The sequence below is a fragment of the Rhea pennata genome, chromosome 10 (assembly GCF_028389875.1).
Source record: "Rhea pennata isolate bPtePen1 chromosome 10, bPtePen1.pri, whole genome shotgun sequence".
Taxonomy (NCBI): domain Eukaryota; kingdom Metazoa; phylum Chordata; class Aves; order Rheiformes; family Rheidae; genus Rhea; species Rhea pennata.
The window spans coordinates 12,504,962-12,526,019 of NC_084672.1; the positions used below are offsets into that span (position 1 = coordinate 12,504,962).

Below are 21,058 nucleotides of genomic sequence, written 5' to 3' on the forward strand. Positions count from 1 at the left end.
ATATCCAGACTCAAGGATATAGTAGACTAATGGAAGAGCTAGGGGAGGTTCATACCCATTCCATTCTTCAGCGTGTGCCTCTGATCTGTATCCCAGGAAATACAGATCTTGAATGGTGCTGAAGTACTCCCTATTAAGCTTAATAGGCATAAACTGGGTCCTGCAAGGGCTCTGTGCTGGGATGCATTTCACGCTGTAGCCCAGCATAGAGAAGGATAGATTGAGAGCTTTTAAAATAAACTCAAATCTGATGTGGCAATTTACAATGAAAGGACATTTTTTGTCACGGTTAAATTCAAGTATGTTGGTAAATATGTTAATGGGTAATGCTAAGTAGTTTGCTTGACAATATGTTGTTTTTTTTTTCCTGACAGAAACTGTTAAAGGTACCTGTTGGCAGAACATAGTGGATGGAAGATGTGAAATAAATATCAATGGAGCAACTCTGAAGTCCCAGTGCTGTTCTTCACTAGGTGCTGCTTGGGGTAGCCCGTGTACACCATGTGAACGAGGTAACACTGCTCATTTATTCTCTTAAAATTCTTGTTCACAGCTCCTGTATCTCTTGACTGTGACATTGCTATTGTCAGTAATGTATGTGCCCTCTCCTTTCCCTCCTGTTTTGCAGGAATATGTGAATAATCTAATGTTCAGGCAAAAAAAATAAGCTTGTTAAAGGGATAGCTGGTTAAAGCTGTCTAACTGTGTAACCCTGGTGTACTCCTTCAGTGCATAGAAGAGGATAATGGTCATCTAGGCACCCATGCCATATAAAAATGGCATAGGAATGGCTTTATTCTCATATAATCCTTACTGTTTTGGAGGCCTTGTGAGCTGTTCTATGTCTTGTTTAGCTTTGCTTTATCAGGATGAATGTGGCATTGTGTTAAAATGGATATATATGTATAGATAGACAGATAGATATACCCAGATTTTTTCCTGTTTTGAGGCTGACCCACATTACTGTCGTAGTTGTTTCACCACAGGCTGGTAAAATCATTTTTCTTGTTCACTTATCAAATACTCTTTACTTATTCAGTCTGAAAAAGAGATATCTTGATACTTTATAGTGGCACATAGCTACAGAAAGTTCTAAAATTGGCTTTTATAGGGAACATCTTACAAGATTAAATTTGAAGGGAAGTGGCCACACCTACAGTCTGTAACTTGCAGTATTACTTTAGCATGTTTTCTCATAATTAGTGTTCCTAATGATGTAGAGTAGATGCATATTCCCCAGAGCTCCCAAGAAAACATTTGCAACAAATGGATCTTGGTGTGGTAACGGAGGGAGGAGAGGGAGTAGCCTTTGTTATTATACTCTGTAGATTTACTGATGACCTAAAGAATGGTATGGTTGATCAAGAAATGGGTTGAGGTCTCTGCATGTTTCCTTGACAACTTGATTGAACTGTGGGATGAGCTGGAAACCCATTCTTGAGCTGATGTACCCAAAAGTCTATGTGAGTTGTTATTGCAGTTGTAAGCTGCTAATTTCCTCAAGTCTTTAATTAAATTTATCCTTCACATCTTAGTAGAATTCATCCTCTTCGGTCAGTGGTAAATGTGACTGTAATGTCCTGCAATCAAATGAATTAATTGATTTAAATGAAGCAGGAATGATACAACCACTTTTGGGTTAGCTAGTTAAGACACAATGGAAGCAGAAGATCGTAATGGCTAACACTTTCCTAGTTATAGAGTTGCCCCATCTTGTCTTAGAAAGATTGTTCCAGAAAATACTGAGAGTTTGTTTAAGCACTTAGACTTCTCACAGCAATAAACTCTAAATAGTATTTTGCATGATTGTGTTTTCACAGTAAGTTAACAGCAAGCTTTGGACTGTAGCATTCTAAAAGTTCAGTTTTGTTTGTTTTACAGACCCAATATGCCAAAAAGGATATTCAAGAATAAGAGGAACGTTGTGTGAAGGTATTTATTGTTGCCCTAACGTAAATCAGAACTTGAATGAAAAAAATGCCAGTGTTTTGATTTAAGTGGTTAATTTAGCATGGAAGGATGCTATGCCGAATTCTTACCTCTTGTAATTCCATTGACTTCATTAGAGTTATGTCAGTGATGAATTTAGTTTCATTTTGTTTAACATTCCTACATACTCACAGTTTATCTCGAAGTACACACTTACAAATAGTGTCTATGTGTATAAGATCTTTTTTTCTTTTCAGATACTTCTAACTGAGTAAGCTATTGGGGAAAAAGTATGCTTCTTACATGTATAACAAAATATAGCATTATTGATACAATAATATGACAAGCCATTAGTATGCTTTGGAAGAAGAATGTTTAAAGAATATATATCACATGAAAGTTTTTTCTTAACATTGGCTTTCATCCATGTAACATTACATTAAATCAGGCATGTTCCAAAGCATAGTTTTAATTCTTTATTAAAAAAAAGGGCATCAAGACACAGTTAAACTTTGATTAAAGAAAACGTTGAATATTTTTAAAATGTGTAGCTTTTTGCTCAGTGTGAGATGGCTATATATTACTCTGTGAGAATTGAAGGTTCCACCCTATTTCATCTTCATTTGAATTGATTTGAACCCCTGGCAAAGTACTGCATATTTCCATAATATGCAGAAGCTCAGAGAGTCTCGAACTGCTGTGGGTCATCCTGACTGACAACATCTGACATGACACTGCAGTTAAAATATTTTTAAAAAATTACTCCCATATGTAGCTTCCATAAAGAAACATTGTTTTTTTTTTTCTTAACAAAAAATAAAATAAAACAACAACAAAAAAAGAGGAACACCCTCACACATATTCTTTGCTATCCAAACGATGACTGAATACCTTGGCACATCCGTGCTGCAGACCCACTGTACATAACTTATCTGACCTCAGCAACACTTTCTGGAGTGTGTAAGTGAAAGAGAAGAAAAGAAGGGAAAAAAAAGTGACCCCACCTATCTCTATTCACAAGGAAAGTCTTAGAACATTTTCAACACTGCTGGGATGGAAAGTTTATCCTTCCAAGATGTAGACATAACTGTTTTCAGCATTTCCTTTACCAGCACTTCAGATTACATCTATTACATGCTTTAATCTTTCTCGTTTCAGTGGGACCTGGATAGCCCCAGATTTTTCAGAGTAGTTTCCCCTGCTCTAAGCATATTAAAGCAGTATTTGGGTTTCAACCAATGTAAGCATTTTTCAAGACGGGGGAAGAGCTCTAGGAAATTTACTGGCGAGCGAGAAACAGGACAAGGGAGTGAGCTTAGTTCCCAAAAGGTGATACTCAGTTCTCCCATACACAGCCCGTGTAAAATGAGTAATGGACCTTGTACAGGGAAAAAAGCAAACTGGATTGTCATTGTCTACTTCACGGGTGAGCCCTGGAGTTGTCAGCTGCCATATTGTTCACCAGCTATGAACTTTTCAGATAGTCCATAGGCTTCCTGCCCCATACTGGATATGGGGCTTTTATTAATAATTTCTGTTCAAGTGCAGAGGCCACTGATGTCCACCCTACTTTTGCTGTCCACCCTGCTCTGTGCAATTTGAGAATTCCAAAGAGTCTGTTCACATTAGGGGTTTTGCGTAGAAGCCTAGCGAATCTAAGCTACCAACTTCTTGATAACTGCCTAAAAAATGAGTGTTCAGTTTTGATCACCACAGTCATTTCCTTCTAATTTCTTTTTATTATTTTCTTCTGACTTTCATTTTTCATCTTTGGCCTTAATTTAATGCTGGAGGCTTTTTTCTGAAAGTAGTTGTGAAGCGTAGGCCTTTCATAAAAGACTCTGGTAGGAGGACCCTGTACTTATATTAATAACTGTTTGTTTATGTTCAGACCAAGATAATACAGCTGGTTAGATAATCCTTTCCTGTTTGCCATACCAGAAGGTGCCGAATTTACCACTAAAATACAGAAAGATAATGTACTTAATGAAGTTAAACTCTGAGTAGTGATAAGGTGTTTATTTTAATCTGTAATCTGTAATCTGGCTGACAAAATTTAGAGCCAGATTTCAAAGGTGATGTTAGTGTCCAGAAATGCAAAGGTGTGATAATATTTTCAAAAACATTTTAAAACAGCATAATTTAGTTTCATGGGAATAATGCATAATTTCATTATATACCTACCTTCATCTTTCTTTGCCCATATACTTTAAAATTCTGGCCCACAATGAAATTGAAATTATTTTTCGGTGCCTCTCCTTTTTTGTTACTTTTGAATTGAATTTCAATCCACGTAAGAATGGCAAATAGCAACACTTAATATTTCTAATTGTCAGTAGTTTTAATTAATTTGTTCTGGCTGACTCCCAAATATTTGAATTTTGTCAGCTCATGTAAACTGCCGTGGTTTTATATTTTGTCCTAAAACACAAACATTAGAATGTTCACATTTTTTCTAATTTGTTGGTGTTTAGCATGCTAGTGATTACTTTTATTCACGTTTTGTTTGGAAATAGATGTAAATGAATGTGAGGTGTTCCCAGGAGTTTGTACAAACGGGCAGTGTGTCAATACCTTGGGATCATTTGTTTGTCAGTGCCCCAGTGGAATGACTTTGGATGCTTCTGGACGGACATGTCTTGGTAGGTATTAATTCCATTTACAAGTCTACTAGGGAAGAGCAAAGCTATATGACAAGCAACATTTAAACTGTATGTTTTCTTACCAATAAGGAAAATGATTTTTTTTCCCCCTCGGAAATCATTTTCAAATGGAGTCAGTCAAGGACATGAATTTAGTTCAACTTTAACATGAGCAAATTCCAATGGTAGTGGCTAAAATCCATCACCATCTGCTAGCTGGTGAACAGCACTAGTTTAGTTCCAAACTGTTCATCTTACTAAACCCTGCAGCTCCTCCATGCTCTTAGCAGTCTTTATTGGCAGTCCCAGCAAAGTGTGGTGACTTTGTCCCACCAAAGTCTGGTTGGAAGGCAGGTGGGCCAGGACCAAGGCTTGTAGATGTGAGGAAGCCTGTAACGTTTCTGGCCACAGTGTATTTCTTGATTAGGGAGCACATCAGAAATATATGAATTTTGTATGCTGTTTTTGTAAGGTCCAAACCATGTTTGTCCTTTTGTAACAGTAAATGCACAACATTTTTCTCAGGACACTACATAGCTTGTAGTAATTAAGGGGCCTTACAAAGGTACGATAAGTTGATAATGCTTAAGCCCTCTCCTAATCCAAAATTTACTTCAGATGTTCAACCCCCTTTAACGGAAAACTTTAAAATGACTTCATTTGTAAATACTAAATTCAGGGTTTAGTGTTAATATTTTGCTGTTAAGATCTATGCAATGTTGTTGGTATGTTCCTCTGAGTCCACAAAGATATGTAGCAAACTGCCCTGGGAAGGGATTCTGGGAAGGGATTCCTCTGCAGTGAACTAAATTCTCTCTTTCTCTCTCAACATATTGTTCAATTGTCCAACAGACATTCGCTTGGAGAGTTGTTACCTGCAGCACGAAGATGAGCAGTGCACCTCACAAATACCAGGCCGACATCGAATGGATGCTTGCTGCTGTTCAGTGGGTGCAGCGTGGGGCTTTGAGTGTGAAGAGTGTCCTCTGAAAGGATCACCTGAGTATGAAGCTCTTTGTCCAAGAGGCCCTGGGTTCTCTACTAAAATAGAGATAACTGGAAAACCTTTCTCTAAAGGTATGTAATGTTTTTGTGGTTTTTTGACACCAAATGCTCCTGGCTTTTTCTTTTACTGCTCTTGGAAAATCCCCGTGGGTTTGAAGATTTCATTGATAGTTAGACACTTTGGTAACCTTTAAGCACACTTGAAAATCCTGTCAGATTTCGTGGAAATTAATGCCAGAATGAAACACAAGCTCATCTAGTTCGTATCACAGGCTATTAAAAACCATACAATATTGCAGCCTCAAAATACTAAATTTGTGTCTCTGCTAGAGAGATTAAAGTGCACCACTTCCCTGACTTTGCATCCCATGATGCATGTGATGGCATATTTGGCCAATGAAATAGCTTTGAAAACCTGGCACTTCATAATCCATAAGCTGGAACAAACTGAGCAGTCAAATTTGGACCTATCAAAAGAGCACTCCTCCTTACCAGTGCAGGGTACACTAACTTCGATTCTGTTGTGGAACAAGCTAGGAAGGGTGAATAATTTGGGAATTTCTTGTGGAGGTAGTAGGTTAGTAGAGAAAAATGTTTCTAGGGTGATAGCTCAAATTAGCAGAATTAGACTTACTGTAAACTAAGACTTGTTAGGACTATGCTTGGTAAATTTCCAGCATTAACAGATTTTTCTTTTTTCTGTCAGTATAAGAGAAAAAGGTGTATATTCAAATAAAAGTTGAATACCCTGTTACATTTGTTTCCCCACATGTGACCTTGTCAGATAAGGTTAAAGATTTTTACTTCCCTGTAAAGTTCCTCTGAAATCCTTAGTTAAAGATAATAATGTAGTTGCTTAATAATGGTTGTCACTATGCTTGCTCGATGGCTGAATGCCTAATATATATCTGTTTCATTTTTAGATATCAATGAATGTAAAATGGTCCCCAGTCTTTGTACCCATGGAAAATGCAGGAACACCATTGGCAGTTTTAAGTGTAGATGTGATAATGGATTTGCCCTTGATTCTGAGGAAAGGAATTGCACAGGTAAACTGTATAGATGTGTCTCTCAGAACTTTGATTTGGAAAAGGAAAAACTGAACTGATTTGAAAATACTGCAAATGTTTTGTGTTACAGATATTGATGAGTGTCGCATCTCTCCTGATCTTTGTGGCCAAGGCATCTGTGTCAATACTCCTGGGGACTTCAGATGTGACTGTTTTGAAGGCTATGAAAGTGGATTTATGATGATGAAAAACTGCATGGGTATGTTTTTTATAGACCAGAGATGTGCAATAGTGACTCTATGTATGATTTAGTTTTGTGAAGGGTTATTTTAAAAGGTTCGTTGAAACTGATCTGGGCAGACAGTGCCATGATGGGGAGCAGGCTTTGAGGAGAGAAAGGCTTGGTCAAGACAGAGAAAATTTGTATACAAATCAGAGCCTCAGAGATACGCTGTGACTGGGAGCTACAATGTGAATTTTTTTTGGAAAGTTGACAGTTGCAAAAGCCATCCAGAAAGTTCTTAGCACTTAAAAAAACAATCAAAAAAGCAAACAAAAGAAACACCTTCCAGTGAAGACCTTTCAGTGAACAGTTTTAGGTTGTATAAGAAAAGAAGGGGGTCTCAGCAGGAACAGAGGAGGAGGCAAGCGATGGTCCTTACCTAGAGTAGACGTGAGCGGGACCCGACTCTACGCACTCAGAAACCACCTTGTTCTCCTGGGGTCTGTGTTATTCAGCTAACCCATCCCACTTCTCTGTCTGAAGTGAGCGTCTGCCTGGAGGTTACTTGCCCTGGAGTGTGTCCATGTGGGGTTGGAGCGGGGTAGAGAAGCAGAGAGGGGTCACCAGGGGCCATGCACAGGGCACTGTAGAGCAATCCTGCGCCTTTTGTCAGTGTAGTCAGGTTTATGGGAGAGCTTGTCTTGCGAGGTCTGGAAGAGGGAGCAGGGCCAGCAGCTGGATAAGGGCTTGGATAAGGAGAAGCTGCATGGATGTCTTCACAAGAGGTCAGATGCCCGGATGTCCTTGGGTCTGCTGTTGTGCGAAAGTTCTCACCACTGGTGACCTGTGTTCCCTTCTCCTCATAGACATCGACGAGTGTCAGCGCAATCCCCTTCTCTGCCGAGGTGGCACCTGCATCAACACGGAGGGAAGCTTTCGGTGCGATTGTCCTCCAGGTCATCACATCTCGCCAAATATCTCTGCGTGTATAGGTATGACATGCAGGCAAAATGGGTATTGTGCACACCTTTATACACTCGGCTTGTGCTGGCATGAACTTACGATGTTTGCTTTAGCATTGTTTCCCTGTAGACCCAAAATATGTACTTCTTTCTTTTGAAACAGACATTAACGAATGCGACCTAAGCACCAGCCTGTGCCGAAATGGACATTGCGTCAACCTGATCGGAAAATACCAATGTGCTTGCAACCCTGGGTATCAGTCCACACCTGACAAATTATACTGTATTGGTAAGGACAAAATCTACACATGATCTGTTGTGAATGGGGAGGATACAATGCAAATAATTATATTGTTTTTAATAGCTGTGTAAAGACGTTTTTAGTTCTAATAAAATAACTGTGATTCAAAAATCTAGTACAGTCTGTCAGAGCAGTATGCGCAAAAACAAAGTATGCATGTCCATTACTTGAGAAGAATGAAGTTATAGCAATGCTTTGGTTAGCTGTGTGCTAGCTTACTTTCACTATAAATCAATCATGACATGTAAAATAGCATACTATTTTAGATAACCTGAGACTTTGACACTGAAGAGGGAATAGCTTGTTAAATTTTGAGTTTTATATTTTATTAAATATCAGTATTCCTGACAAACTGTGTAATCGGATCACGTGGCTCAATTGAATTTTTCTTAATTACATCTATAATTGTCTCAAATATAGGGCCTTTCTATTAACTTTTTCCTTAAAGCCACATATTCTTAAATAACCAGTTTGAATTATTTGTTCACTGTTTTCTTTCATTTGCGTATAAGGTTTTGTATCTCAAAAACGCATGCAAAAATCTGCCAGCTTTAATAATTGTGTTACCTGATCCATACAAGTAATTTTGTTGCCTCTGTGATAGAGTGTTAAGCAGCAGTGGTACTATTTTATGTAGAAAGAGAACTGTAGATAATCTCATCTCTTTCCCTCTCTGATTTGCCTGGCATCCATCCTAGTGCCTCTATTTGTAAACACCGGAATGTTCAAGGGGGGTATAAAAATCCATGTGCTAGTGTGGAGGCTGGATTGATGCCCTTTTGGAAAGTTGACTCAGAGTGTGTCTTTGAAATGTGCTTTACAGAAAGAGGTATTACGGATTTTAACTCCAATTTTCTCTATTTTAGATATTGATGAGTGCAGTATAATGAATGGTGGCTGTGAGAACTTCTGTACAAACTCAGAGGGCAGCTATGAATGCAGCTGTAAACAAGGCTTTGCACTCATGCCAGACCACAGGACATGCACTGGTAAGAGTGATTTGGGAAACTTTTCTACTGAAATGTATTTATTTCAATATTTTGAAAATGGCTGTCTTTAAGATTAAAGCTGTTATAACAAATGCCCTGTAAAAATAAAAAATATGTAATTAATGTATGGGAGGACAGATAGATTGTTTCTAAAATAAACATCTCCAAAGTATGGAGTATCACAGCTGCAGGCTGAGTTGCACTGAAGGAAATAGATTATCCTTCCTGGTGATAATTTTACCTTCATTGTTTCAGAAGAGATGCCAGTCTGTTCTGAGTTTAGTAACAAAAGGCAATGATTTGGTATCAGGAGAGAAATTTTTTCCCTTAAGGTACTGTGTTAAGTCCAGATCCAAAATATTTTGAAGTCAACAGAAAGAATCATCATCATTATAATCCAGGGTGTAATCTTCTTAGAAAAAGGGCAGATTGTCCTCCTCTGTGGTCATGTGGCATCTGCTCTTAAGCAAGGAAGAAGATTCCTATTTTTAATTGTTTGTTTAGCCAAATGCAAATATTCTGTGTTACTTCAAAACTGAATGACTTTCGCACAAAACTGAATCTGAATCTTTCTTAGGAAGCAGCTCTCTTGCGCTCTAAATAAGGTTTGTGAGAAAATTCTCAGAACTGTTTAATTGCTGAGTGTTCTCCTTTGGGAGTCTGGGGCTTATAAACTGAGTAAGTCATTGTACTCGGTGATTTCCACATAGGTTACTGGAAAGATAATTCTGCTGTCCTTTTCTCTTACTTCTTGCTACGCAACCACTGGTCCGTTGAGGCATGTGAATATTTGCCAGCTGTTTGCCAATTCCGTCTAAGGGCTCCTTGAAGAGCATGAGAAATCTAATAGGGTTAATCCCTTGAAATAGAGTTGCCTTTATAGTTTAACAAATGGAGAGTTTTCTATACTGAGTTAATAGAGAAAGCTCACATTTAGAATTTGTAAATATTTATAGACCTCTGACCAGGGTCTCATTTACCCTGAGGCCACTCACTACCATTCCACAGGATGAAAGAGCCTTAAAGCATGGTTGAATTCAGTTTGCCCTGCATTGCAGATTTAGAGAATGCTATAAAGTAGCCAATCTCCAGCAAGCATCTGACCCTCTTTCAAAGGAAGAAATCAACTAGAAAAGTGCACATTTGACTGATCTTGATAATAAGTATATCAAAACCTAAAATATTTAGATTAGAAATAGTTTGCTTAGCAACAGGAATAGGTCAAGTTTCTAGCAAAGACAAGTTCATACAAAAGCTTGCCAACACTGGTATTTTGGGTACTTTTCCAATGCGAGAAAACCCCATTTGATCCAAGTTGTTCAGTGATCAAAATCTGAATCCGAATGACAGCACTGTGAGATTATGTACATGAGAGGGAAGAGAGGTGAGGCTGAGAAGGGGGCCTCTGAGCCACTTTTCTGTTTGCATCTTCTTGGCTTGACTGGGAATCAAATGAGCCAAGTGTATATTTGGGCAGGCTTATGGTCACAGGTCTACTGGCTAGAAATGTTCCTCTTCAGCTTTACCCTGACTTGCCCTTAGCTACCCTGAGGCAACCCGAAACCCAAGAACAAAGTGAATCTGTTAGAGCACCCTCCCACCTACTAAGCTAAAAGCTTTGGAACTAGAATACTAGTATCTTTCCCTGTTCAGGGAAGGCAAAAAGTCAGTTACATTCTCTGGCAAGGAATGGAATTGCCACCTGTGGCAAAGGGATGGGCTGTCAGTGTTTTTAAGCACATGTTAACTTAACCATAAACATGTCCGTAGAAGTCTGTAGTCAGATCTTACTTGAGTGAGTGACATGAAAGCATTATGATATTTTGCACATTTGTATCCAACCTTGACTCTGAAAAACAGAATTTCTTTCATACGCCAGCTATCAATTGTTATTACTATTGACTTCCATACTCTCTCATTAGAAAGACTTGGATGCAATAGTCAATGCATAAGCATGTTTAAATAAGTTTGCTGACTTCAACAAACTGTGTTTAATGCCAAACACAAATTACAGTCCAACACAGTGCTGAAAGCTCAGCAGTGTAAACCACACTATTGCATCTGTGGGGAGCTACTAGTGTGATAGGTTGACAGGTTGCTATCACAAATCTAAAAGCTGAATTTTACCCACTTTTCACAAGCCTTTTGATAGTATTATAATTCTGTACTTACAGAGAAACTATAGTGTTTCTTGTTTACCATATTTCAATTGGATTTTTTTTAGTAAAATACAAGAATGAATGAATTTTTTAAGAAGAAATATTGTAAATATTTGAGATTTGCAGGATGAAATACCTGATTTTCAGTATTACTACAGGTATATCTAAGTATATACAGAAAACACTGTAGCTATAATGAATTATGAGTATAAATAATAGTCATTAAATCCTAGTCAGATGTTTTTTTTCTACAGTTTGCATAGCCCGATATCAACTATATATTTACACATCTGTCATTGAGACATTCTGCATTGAGAGCAGAAAATACCAGACATCTTTGAATGTCAAGTCAAAATCTACCTAAGAATGTATCCAGATATGTGACGATATGTGATATGTAACCTTCACCACCCTGTTAGTACCTAAAAATGTTGTCTCCTTCTCTTGAAGAGATGTTAACTGCATATATAAATACATGATGAATATTCAAAATCTGCATGCCAAAATTTTGTCCTATACCCAAATTTAGTGAAAAATAGGGGGGAAAAAGTATTTAGCAACATTTCCTAGTCATCAGGCTATTCTATGTCTGGTTTTATTGTGCTGTATGTTTGAACATTGTACATGATTTAGTAGCACTATGACCTGAGTATGTGAAACACATATTTCACATTTTCACCTTTTTCTCTATGTGAACATGTCTTTTATCTTTAACATCACACACTCCTAGAAGCCATTATGGAATATATTTCTTGATAATTGAACTGGTAAGAATTCTGTTCAGTTCAGTAGGTCAGGTTTGAATTGGTGAGGTTATGCATAAATAATCAGCTCAATTAGGAGAAACAACAGGTTCCTTGTCAACTGGTTTTCCTCTAGCTGTGAAATCAGTACAGTGGCAAGTTAGTAAATAAAGTTCTTTATTTTTGTGGTTATTATCCCATTTCTAGAGCTTAATTTTGCATGTTAATTTAAAATTCCATTGTAAATTAACATTTCCAGGCTCATGTCCTTGCCAACTTATTTGCTCGTTAAAATGAACAGGGATTGGTCAGCCCTCTTACTTGCAGAAGGTTTATAGCCACAAAACCACTAGCTGCTAGAAATACAGAAGAATAATGAACATAAGATTTTAACTTAAAGCGAGTTCATTTTCTGCAGCTGCGTAATTACTGCAATCCACAATAGACCAGTCTGATAATGAGTTACACCCTTTCTCTCGGAGGGTATTCTTGAATATTGTCCTTTTTGTGATGATTTTTTCCCATGGAATCACTAAGTAGAGGTTTTGATGTTTGTTCTTGCTGGTGTGTGTTGGTGCCGACACAGGAAGATTCTGGGAGTTTTATGAAAGTTAAGAAACACTAACATAACCCCAGGAACTAAGAAAGGCATGGCTACATCAATATAATAGTGTCCGTTTCTGCAGCTCAGTCTCAATTAGTGATGGCCAATTTCATGAACTGACAAAACATTTTACATGCTAGAGTTTTTAAGTGTATGTCGGGGCCAGCCAGTAAGCTGAAATGCTAAGAAAACACAAAATCTCATAGTGAAATAAATGTTTGTATTGTCATCATTCCCATCATGAGCTCAACTCTGTGTTTCAAGTTCACAACAAGGCTCATAGAGGTATTCTGCATGTAAAATGGCATTCTTAGCCTCTGTAAAGTCTGATATTTTGTCACTAAATATAACTTCAGAACTTGCACTGGCATCAACAACGGTGAGTTGTATCCAAGGATCTCCAATGTGTGTGATTACGTGATGTGACAAACGTTCTGTATTGTTTTCTGTCAGTGAGTTTTATACCTACATTGTTGGTTCCTGCTCCCATTGGAGTCAGAGAGTAATGTTTGCCAGTGCCTGTCCCAGGAGATGGGAGCCTACCCATCAAGATGATTTTGCAGTGTACTGTTCAGTTATTTGCAAGGATTTCATCTTCATCATGCTTATCAGAGCAAATAGTTGTTTGCATCTCGTGAAGTTAACATGTCGAAAACATATATTTATCTGACTTTTCCCTGTAGATATTGATGAGTGTGAAGACAATCCTAACATCTGTGATGGAGGCCAGTGCACAAACATCCCAGGAGAATACAGGTGTCTTTGCTATGATGGATTCATGGCGTCTGAAGACATGAAAACTTGTATAGGCAAGTGAAAGTACATCTTTCTTAATCTGACTTAACTAAGGAAAAAGATTCATTAAGGGACTATCTCCAAGTAGGCAAACAATATTTCAAAAGCATTGCTCTTGCACCTTATCTTGGTTACCAGACCACAGGAGCAGCCCCATTGCACAGCCTGTACTTATCAAATGCAGATGTAATCTCTGTAGAGCCCCAGGCCGGACTGGGATGCAAACAAGGTGATCTGTAGCGTCATTTCTTTGGGTCCTCTCCTAGCAAGCTTTTATGCAGCTTAGATCACAGAGTGTTTGCAAAAGGGAACTGCTAGTGGGTGACACTGTGGAAAATTTCTAGCAAGATAAATCACCAGTTCTGATTTAAACTTCTCAGTAAGACAAAACTATATATGAATGCTATACATCGGTAGGACAAAATATGGGAGTCAAGGAGCAGTGTGATTTCGAAAATAAATATTCACACTCAAACTAAAAATCTGAAGTGTCTGTGAGGAGAAAGGACTGTGCAAGACTACATAATGTGTGTGTGTATGCATATATAAATGTACACATGCATACATATACATAGAAAGCAGGAATAAATAAGTATATTCATTTTTTGGATAATACCATTGGATTTGAGTCTCTGTATTTTAAGGAAAGTTGGAATTAAAGATGTGTTAATGAAGATAAGATAATATGGCAGTGTTAAATCCTATTTAGTTTTCTGCTTGTGTATGTAGACCAATTTTTGTACCAAAACATCATACATCAAGACACTCTGCTAGTTACTTCTAAGAATTTTACTAAACAAATGTCAAATTTTGTTTTCTTAGATGTTAATGAGTGTGATCTACATCCAAACATCTGTCTGAGCGGAACCTGTGAGAATACAAAAGGCTCTTTTATTTGTCATTGTGATATGGGATATTCAGGCAAGAAAGGCACAACTGGTTGCACAGGTATGTTTTAAAGTTAATAGTCAACCTTTAGTTAAACTTATGATTCTGCATGCCCTTTTCTCTAGCTTTTAAAACTTCCTCTCACTGTGCTTCTTTTGACTTACTTGTTTTAAATGTTGTATTTCTTGCCCAAATTTGCCGAGCTTGTGTTCTGCTGAACTTTTGTGGTATGGTGTTCAGTCTACTGCTGCTCCTATTGAAACAAGTGACAAAATGTTAACTAGAAGCAAGATTGAGCTTAGTATCATATTGCTGTTGGTTAAAGGGAACAGAACAAGCTATTTGCTGTAACTTGACAGACTAATGAGGATCACAGAGGATTTGGATTGGTTAATGGTGTACTATGCATGCAAATAACAGGTATGTATTCCAGCTGCTGTTTTGGCAAATACAAATGGCTGTCCTAAAGTATATTTTCAATTTTTGCGAAGTCGCAAGAGTACAGCTACCCAACTAGATTATATTGACATATTTCAGCAAAATCAGAGTTTACATTATTTCATGTATTGCCAGTTAACAGAATGAGGTTCAAATATACAGGCTCAGAGGGCATGGCGTTACTAATCCTAGTGCTGGTGTCTTGAGCCAAGGTGATGAGAGTCTTAGGCTTTGCCCAAAATACAAATGCAAACATATGTTTAATATAATTTTTAATGTAGACTTAGGGTAAGCACATTTTTAGCAATGTTTCTGAGACAAACTTTGATTCTTAGTCTGCCCTTATTGTACAGAGTTAATAATATACTTCTGTAAGTGCCCCAAATATATGAAACTTTTTTTTTTTTTTTTTTTTTTTTTTACGGCTCTCAGAAACAGTCTGAGAGCTGGAGTTATATTTTGTGTATTGGACCACAACCATTGGGCGAATGGTTGTGTGTTAGTAACAGCTGCCTTTGACTTCCATATGAATTGATCTGAATCCAAGAAATCCCTAATAGTACCCTGTAGACCAACATTTCAGTGTTCTTTTTTTCTGTGCTAACTTACGCGAAGATCTTCAGTTCTCTAGACCTGAAAACCCTTGTGCTGATCAGTTACACGCGGCACAGCTGTCGTACTCGGCAGGATGAGTAACAGTCAGGAGCAGACAGGAAACGTGAAGCGACTGTTAGAAGGCAGAAGGGTTAAAAAAGGATCCTGGAGGCAAAAAAGAAATTGTAGGTATGGTTACTGGGAAAGTGTCTGGAAATAGCCACCATTTTGGCAGCGTGTGACAGTGGGTGGTGGCAAATGTCCCTAGCAATACTATTTTGTTTACAGAGAAGAAGGGAAACTTCTCCCTCCTGGTTGTGTTATCGAGCCAAGCCCAGCCCTCTGGATAGATGCTATCTGCCTTGTATGCTCCTCCCACCACCATCTTTACCTTTTCCTCAGCCCAGCTCCTGCTCTTCTTGGCTATATGCAGGGAGGATGGCACTCACCAAAAGCCACAGTCAATCCTAAAACCACTGGAACACCTCTCAGTCATAGCAGATGCTGGAGAGGCACTCACTGTTTGGAAAGGGCTGGTGGTTCAAGGCAAAAAGGTGAAGTATCAGTTGTGCTGAAACAGCTCAGATGGGGCCACGCTCGAAACAAATTAACAGAATCATTTGGATTTAAATAACCCTTCAGGAAAGGAAGGGAGCAGAGCAGGAGCTTTCTAGCTTGATTTCATGCTGAAGAAATCAAGGTGTGTAGGGACCAAAGTACAAGATGCAGTTCCCACTGTGGCTGCAGTTTGCAGATTCTTATACTAGCTTTTAAAAAGCCTGGTGTACTGGTGGGGACCTTTGAATTCTCCGCCTCATTTTTGCTCATCCTTAGTGCCACAGCCAAAGTTCCCAGGCCCAGGTAATGGGAACCCATGAGAGCATCCTTCACCTCTGTTCTTCCAAAGGGACCCTGCCAACAGCACCTTGACTCCAGGGTGCAATTCTTGTCTTACAGATCAAAAGCATCCACATTTTTGAGGAGCTCTTGTTGGAAAAAAAATTACAAAAATGTCTACAACTCATTGAATGGGAGGTTCTCTGTTCCATGAGAACAACTAAATAATGTCCTCTGGGTTCCATTACAGTTTTGTCTAAATATTTCAGCTCCCTTGTCATTACTGATTGTTTCCATTTTAACAAATAAACATGTTTTTTTCCCCAATCATTTAACAGAATTCAGAATCCACCCACTGACTTACATTCCCATCCCACACAGATGTTAGTTCCCCCCTCCGCCTTGGTTCTCAGTAAGAATGTGGACAGAGTTTAGTAACAAAAATAAATTCGAAAAATGTTTTATGCAAAAATACGTGTTGTAGATGCAGATTTTCTAGGCAGTGTGCTGCAAATGGTTTAATTCCTATTCACAGAGCAAACTTCTGCAAGACTGACTTAGGGCAAATCATTTTAGACTTTTGTACACAGGCAACGGTATGTAGCCTCTAGAGAAAAGATTGCAGTGTTTTCCCCTATCCCCATTCCAAATTGCCCAGCTTTATGATAAATGTCTTTCTTCTGCTTTTTCTGTCAATAAAGTATAGATGTGTTAGTGCAGAGACAAAATCCTGTATTGGCACTCGCATTTTGTGATTCATCTCTACTCTGGAGTATTGCCTGTAAATTTGCAATATTTCACTGTTGACGTAGAGCCTTAGCTTTGCTAGTTCTAATGTTCTTGCAGAGGGACAAATTCTACTCTGACCCTCCCCCCCGTCCATCCTAGCCAGTTAGTGCTGTGCACGCAGCCCTCCTGTTTGTTCCTTTTGGAGCTGTGCTTGGACGTGTGGTGAACTTTGGAGCAGAAATTGCCTCATTTTCATCGTAGCAAAAATAGATGTTTTCTAAAAGTCAGCTGGGCTTCTCCCCAGCAGGCTCTGGGAGTTGGAGGGCCGGGGCCAGGCTCTGCCCTGCTGCCGTTGTGAGGGCCCCACTGATGCTGGCCGGAGAACGGCCGGTGCAAGGTGTCCTGCTGGGGCCGTTGTGTGCGATACGGGGTTAAAAAGCGAAACGCTGCTTGTTGTCATCCAGTAGTGGTAGGTGGTGATTACGGAGAGAGGAATAGCGAGTGCACACTGGTAAGTACTTGCATGTCTGAAAGCAAAACAGTAGGGAAAGAAAGCAAAGCTAGCGTGGCAAGAGGAAGAGACGAGCCGTGGCAGCTACGCTCAGAAGCAGGTCCGTCGCGTTTTGTAGCTTGTACGATGTGCTGTGTTTCGAAGCTTGCCTCTCGCTCCCCTGCCTTTGGCTTCTGGCCATTAATAATACACTGTGCCTCAGTCTGATGGCACAAGAGAGTTCTGGTATCAGTGAAACAAATATATTTCCCCTTATGAAATTGGGAGCTGGCTTTGTCAGGCCAAATACCAGGAGATAATAATATTAAGATGCTGCCCGCCAAATGGGGGTATTACAGAAGGAGCGCGTTGTGAGTAGGCATCTATCCAGCAATAACATGCTGCGCCCCAGGCTGATGCCGTAAGCATGGATATCAGGCGAAGAACTTAACTGTCCCACGTGAAACTCTGTGAGGTGCTTACAGTGCAGTATGGCGAATAAGATCCAAGAGTGATTCCGAAAGAGAAAACAATTTTACGGATATAGAGCTCAGAATAGGGGAATTTTTCCACATATTTTTCTACCTGAACTAGTGCTAAGTTGAAATTCACAGTCTCCCTTCTAAAAACCATCTCCTCCTGGTGCCTCCTTTTACTCACCTGATTATGCAGGCAGCGACCCGGGAGGAGGAAAGGCCTTGTGACTTCCACCAAATGACCTGCCTTGTGGGACCTGAACCCGGGCTTGAAATACCAGTGGCTCCTCAGTCTAACAAAATGCACAGATATGGAGAGTGTGCCAGAAAAAATCAGTGAATGCTTAGGGGGGTTGCACAGTGCTTGACAAAGAGTACTGGTATAGAGGCAGACCCTGAATTAAATTCCCACTTTGACTAGTGTCCTCATGGACTATCTAAGCCCTGGTGAAACTTAATAGAAAATATGAGTGTACAGAGAGTTCCTTGAGGCCTCCATGGCATGTGCTGGGTATGTGAATTTTCATGGATTATTGTTCACTCTCATTCTGCTCAAATGCAGAGGAGAGACTTGGATGTTCCCACAGTGTCGGCAAGAATACAGTGACTTATTCCTGTGCTGTTTTCTGGCTGATTTTTAATGATACACTTACAGATCATGTGGAAATTCACTCTGCAGATACTGGTATTTCTTTCTTCCAGTTACTACATTTGCAAGCATAGTGCTAACCTCACAGGTGTACATGAAGTACATATTTTTGCTGCACATCCGCAGCTCTAAAAATGTGCGCCTCTGTGATTAATGTGAAAGACGTTTTATTAATTGCCAGAGACTTGAGAGAAAAAATATTTGTCCAGAGAAGAGAACAGAAGGAGCCAACAAACTGTGGTGACTGACAGTTTTTTTCCCCATAACACTTGGAATTGTTATGATGTCAGATCTGCATGTTATTTATCACGCGTATTCTCATCTGTTGCAGGCAGACAACTCCCTCAGTATTAATGGGAGTTGTGCAATTACACAGTTGAGAACATGTGTGCAGCAGGACTGGGGCACAACGGGACCAGCTGAGGATGCAGTGTCAGTCTCACACTGGAATGTCTTTATTTTCCTTGGCTTATCACAGCCCCATATTTGAGGCAGGAGGGGAAGGTTGATATAAATCAGTGACTCACTCCTTTACTCTTTAGTGAAAATCCCACTGAAGTCAATGGGAACAGGCCATTGTGGTGCGAAGCCCTGGTTTGTACAGTGTCAGCCCGTGTGCTCTGTTGGGTCGCGATACCTTTAACTCAGCCTGAGTAATGCCTTGCTCCTCAAACAATTACGTGGAAACGGATGGAGCTGTTTGAAGAGGGTAGTACTGTTTGTACTGCCATGCAGACAGCACAGTCTGGACTCTTGCTCTTATTAAAGATATTTATGTTGAATTAATTTTCCCCTGCAGAGCTTAGCTTCTCCTTTTTGTTTCATTCTGTGAAGTCATAATTCAATACTTATGGCAGCATAAATCCGTATTAAGCTCCAGTATAAGCAGGCATAAATTCCACTGATTTCACTGCCCCGTTTACACAGGACCATGTTTGGTCTGAGATCTCTTTTGCCTTGGAAATAATTGCAGTGTAATAAATTTGGGCTTATAACTCATCTATATGATGAAAGGAGAGAATAGAGATTATAGCAGAACAAAATCTGAGTTAAGTGCAGATAGCTTTGAAAATACGTGAAGTCTGGGGTGAAGCTGGTGATGGTGTTTAATATGCCTCAATCAGCTTTCATCAAAGTATCTGAAAGCACTTTACATGCATGAGTGAAGTAAGCCTTGCAACATCCCTGTAAGCATAGAAGGTATTAGGAAACACATTTTGCATTCCCTGCTTGATCTTTATCCAGACAAAAAGTATTGTTTTTTTTTTCCTGGGTAAAAGCTGAGAAGGATTTCAGGATTTTGTTCAAAGCAAGTGGAATGGCGTTTCGGTGGATGATATCTGAGAAGGTTGATCCCATTATAAGTACCCCTGCTGTGATACAGATTTGTGCTCACAATTTTCATCCTGCAGAAGTGTCCAGGCTTTCACCTGCGCATGTCACACAGCCACCGGGAGGCACAGCCGGCCGCCGCGGGGGGACACGGTCAGCTCGCGCAGCCGTGCGGCACTTCTGTCGCACCGCTGCTTCTCCCAAAGACGGGAGACGGGCGCGGGGTGTCCGTGGGCAGCATCCCAGGGGCGCTTGTGTAGAGCTAAAAATTGTTTTTAGGATTGCCTTAAAATTTTGTCTGCACGTGACTTCACTGCTGCGTGGTTGTTGCATGCAAGTTTCTGTTTACTTGCTGGTAGTTAAAAAAAAAATCTTGGCAGAAGTCTCTCAGCTGACGATGGCTTTTGTGTTGTTTTGTTGTGCTCCAAAGGGTATAAGGTGATTGTCTGAATGTTTCCAAGCATCAAATAATCAAACCCACTGCAATCTTAATGTTAGCAATGGTTTAACAGTTAGATTTTTAAAAGCATGTAAAGGTTAAAATCTAGAGTGTTTGTCTGGGCGTTTTATGTCAATGTATACTGTAACTGACCTCTAGAAATTCTTTCTAGTCTTTCCCTTCAGCCCAAGCCAAAATGAGTTTTTTTTTCTGACCACCCTTAAGATTTTTCACAGACACTAGTTTCCTGTTTAGGGTGATGTTAATCTTCTTAAGAGTTTCTGCATATGTTAAAGGCAAATATGCTCTAAAATTATCTGCTCATGACCTTTTTTTAAGTTTTAAAAAGTAAGTATCCATTTGTATGTTTTGGGGATTGTTGGTGCAGTCTGCATTGTTAATAGTAGATTCCAGCTGCTGGATTTAGATCTGTATCTAGACTTTAGCATTAAAATGATGCGAATATTCATGTCTGGACTTTTGATTCAGAGTCATGTCTCATTTAGAAAGAAAACCAGAAAAGTAAGATTGGATGCAATTACCCTACGTAGATGTAAAAAAAGGTCCAGTATGCTTGAGCAATTACTGGACTTCAGAATTTAATTGCAGGATGAAAGATGTATGTTTTAGGCTTCTTGGAGTCCCACGTTGCCTTTGCAAAAGGACAAAATATACTGGGCATATACATAACTGGGCATATACGACCTTCTGCCTGAAGAAGGGCCAGCAGGTGACCTAAGAAGGGGTCACAAAGGAAAAGCTAAATTGTTACCTGGACACTTCCCCCGGCTCTTCTCCCTTGCCCTCGTTAAAGAGCTAATTGT

The 21,058-nt window shown here is 39.4% G+C and overlaps 1 protein-coding gene across 1 annotated transcript in view; it reads left to right on the top strand.

Moving 5' to 3' along the window:
• FBN1 (fibrillin 1) overlaps positions 1-21,058 on the top strand; it is a 156,605-nt gene that overhangs the window by 93,172 nt on the left and 42,375 nt on the right. The window contains exons 21-31 of the mRNA XM_062584036.1: positions 375-512; positions 1,882-1,932; positions 4,446-4,571; positions 5,424-5,648; positions 6,500-6,625; positions 6,717-6,845; positions 7,676-7,801; positions 7,935-8,060; positions 8,939-9,061; positions 13,251-13,376; positions 14,185-14,310. Coding sequence (XP_062440020.1) covers positions 375-512; positions 1,882-1,932; positions 4,446-4,571; positions 5,424-5,648; positions 6,500-6,625; positions 6,717-6,845; positions 7,676-7,801; positions 7,935-8,060; positions 8,939-9,061; positions 13,251-13,376; positions 14,185-14,310 — 1,422 coding nt within the window. The remainder of the gene's footprint in view (positions 1-374; positions 513-1,881; positions 1,933-4,445; positions 4,572-5,423; positions 5,649-6,499; positions 6,626-6,716; positions 6,846-7,675; positions 7,802-7,934; positions 8,061-8,938; positions 9,062-13,250; positions 13,377-14,184; positions 14,311-21,058) is intronic.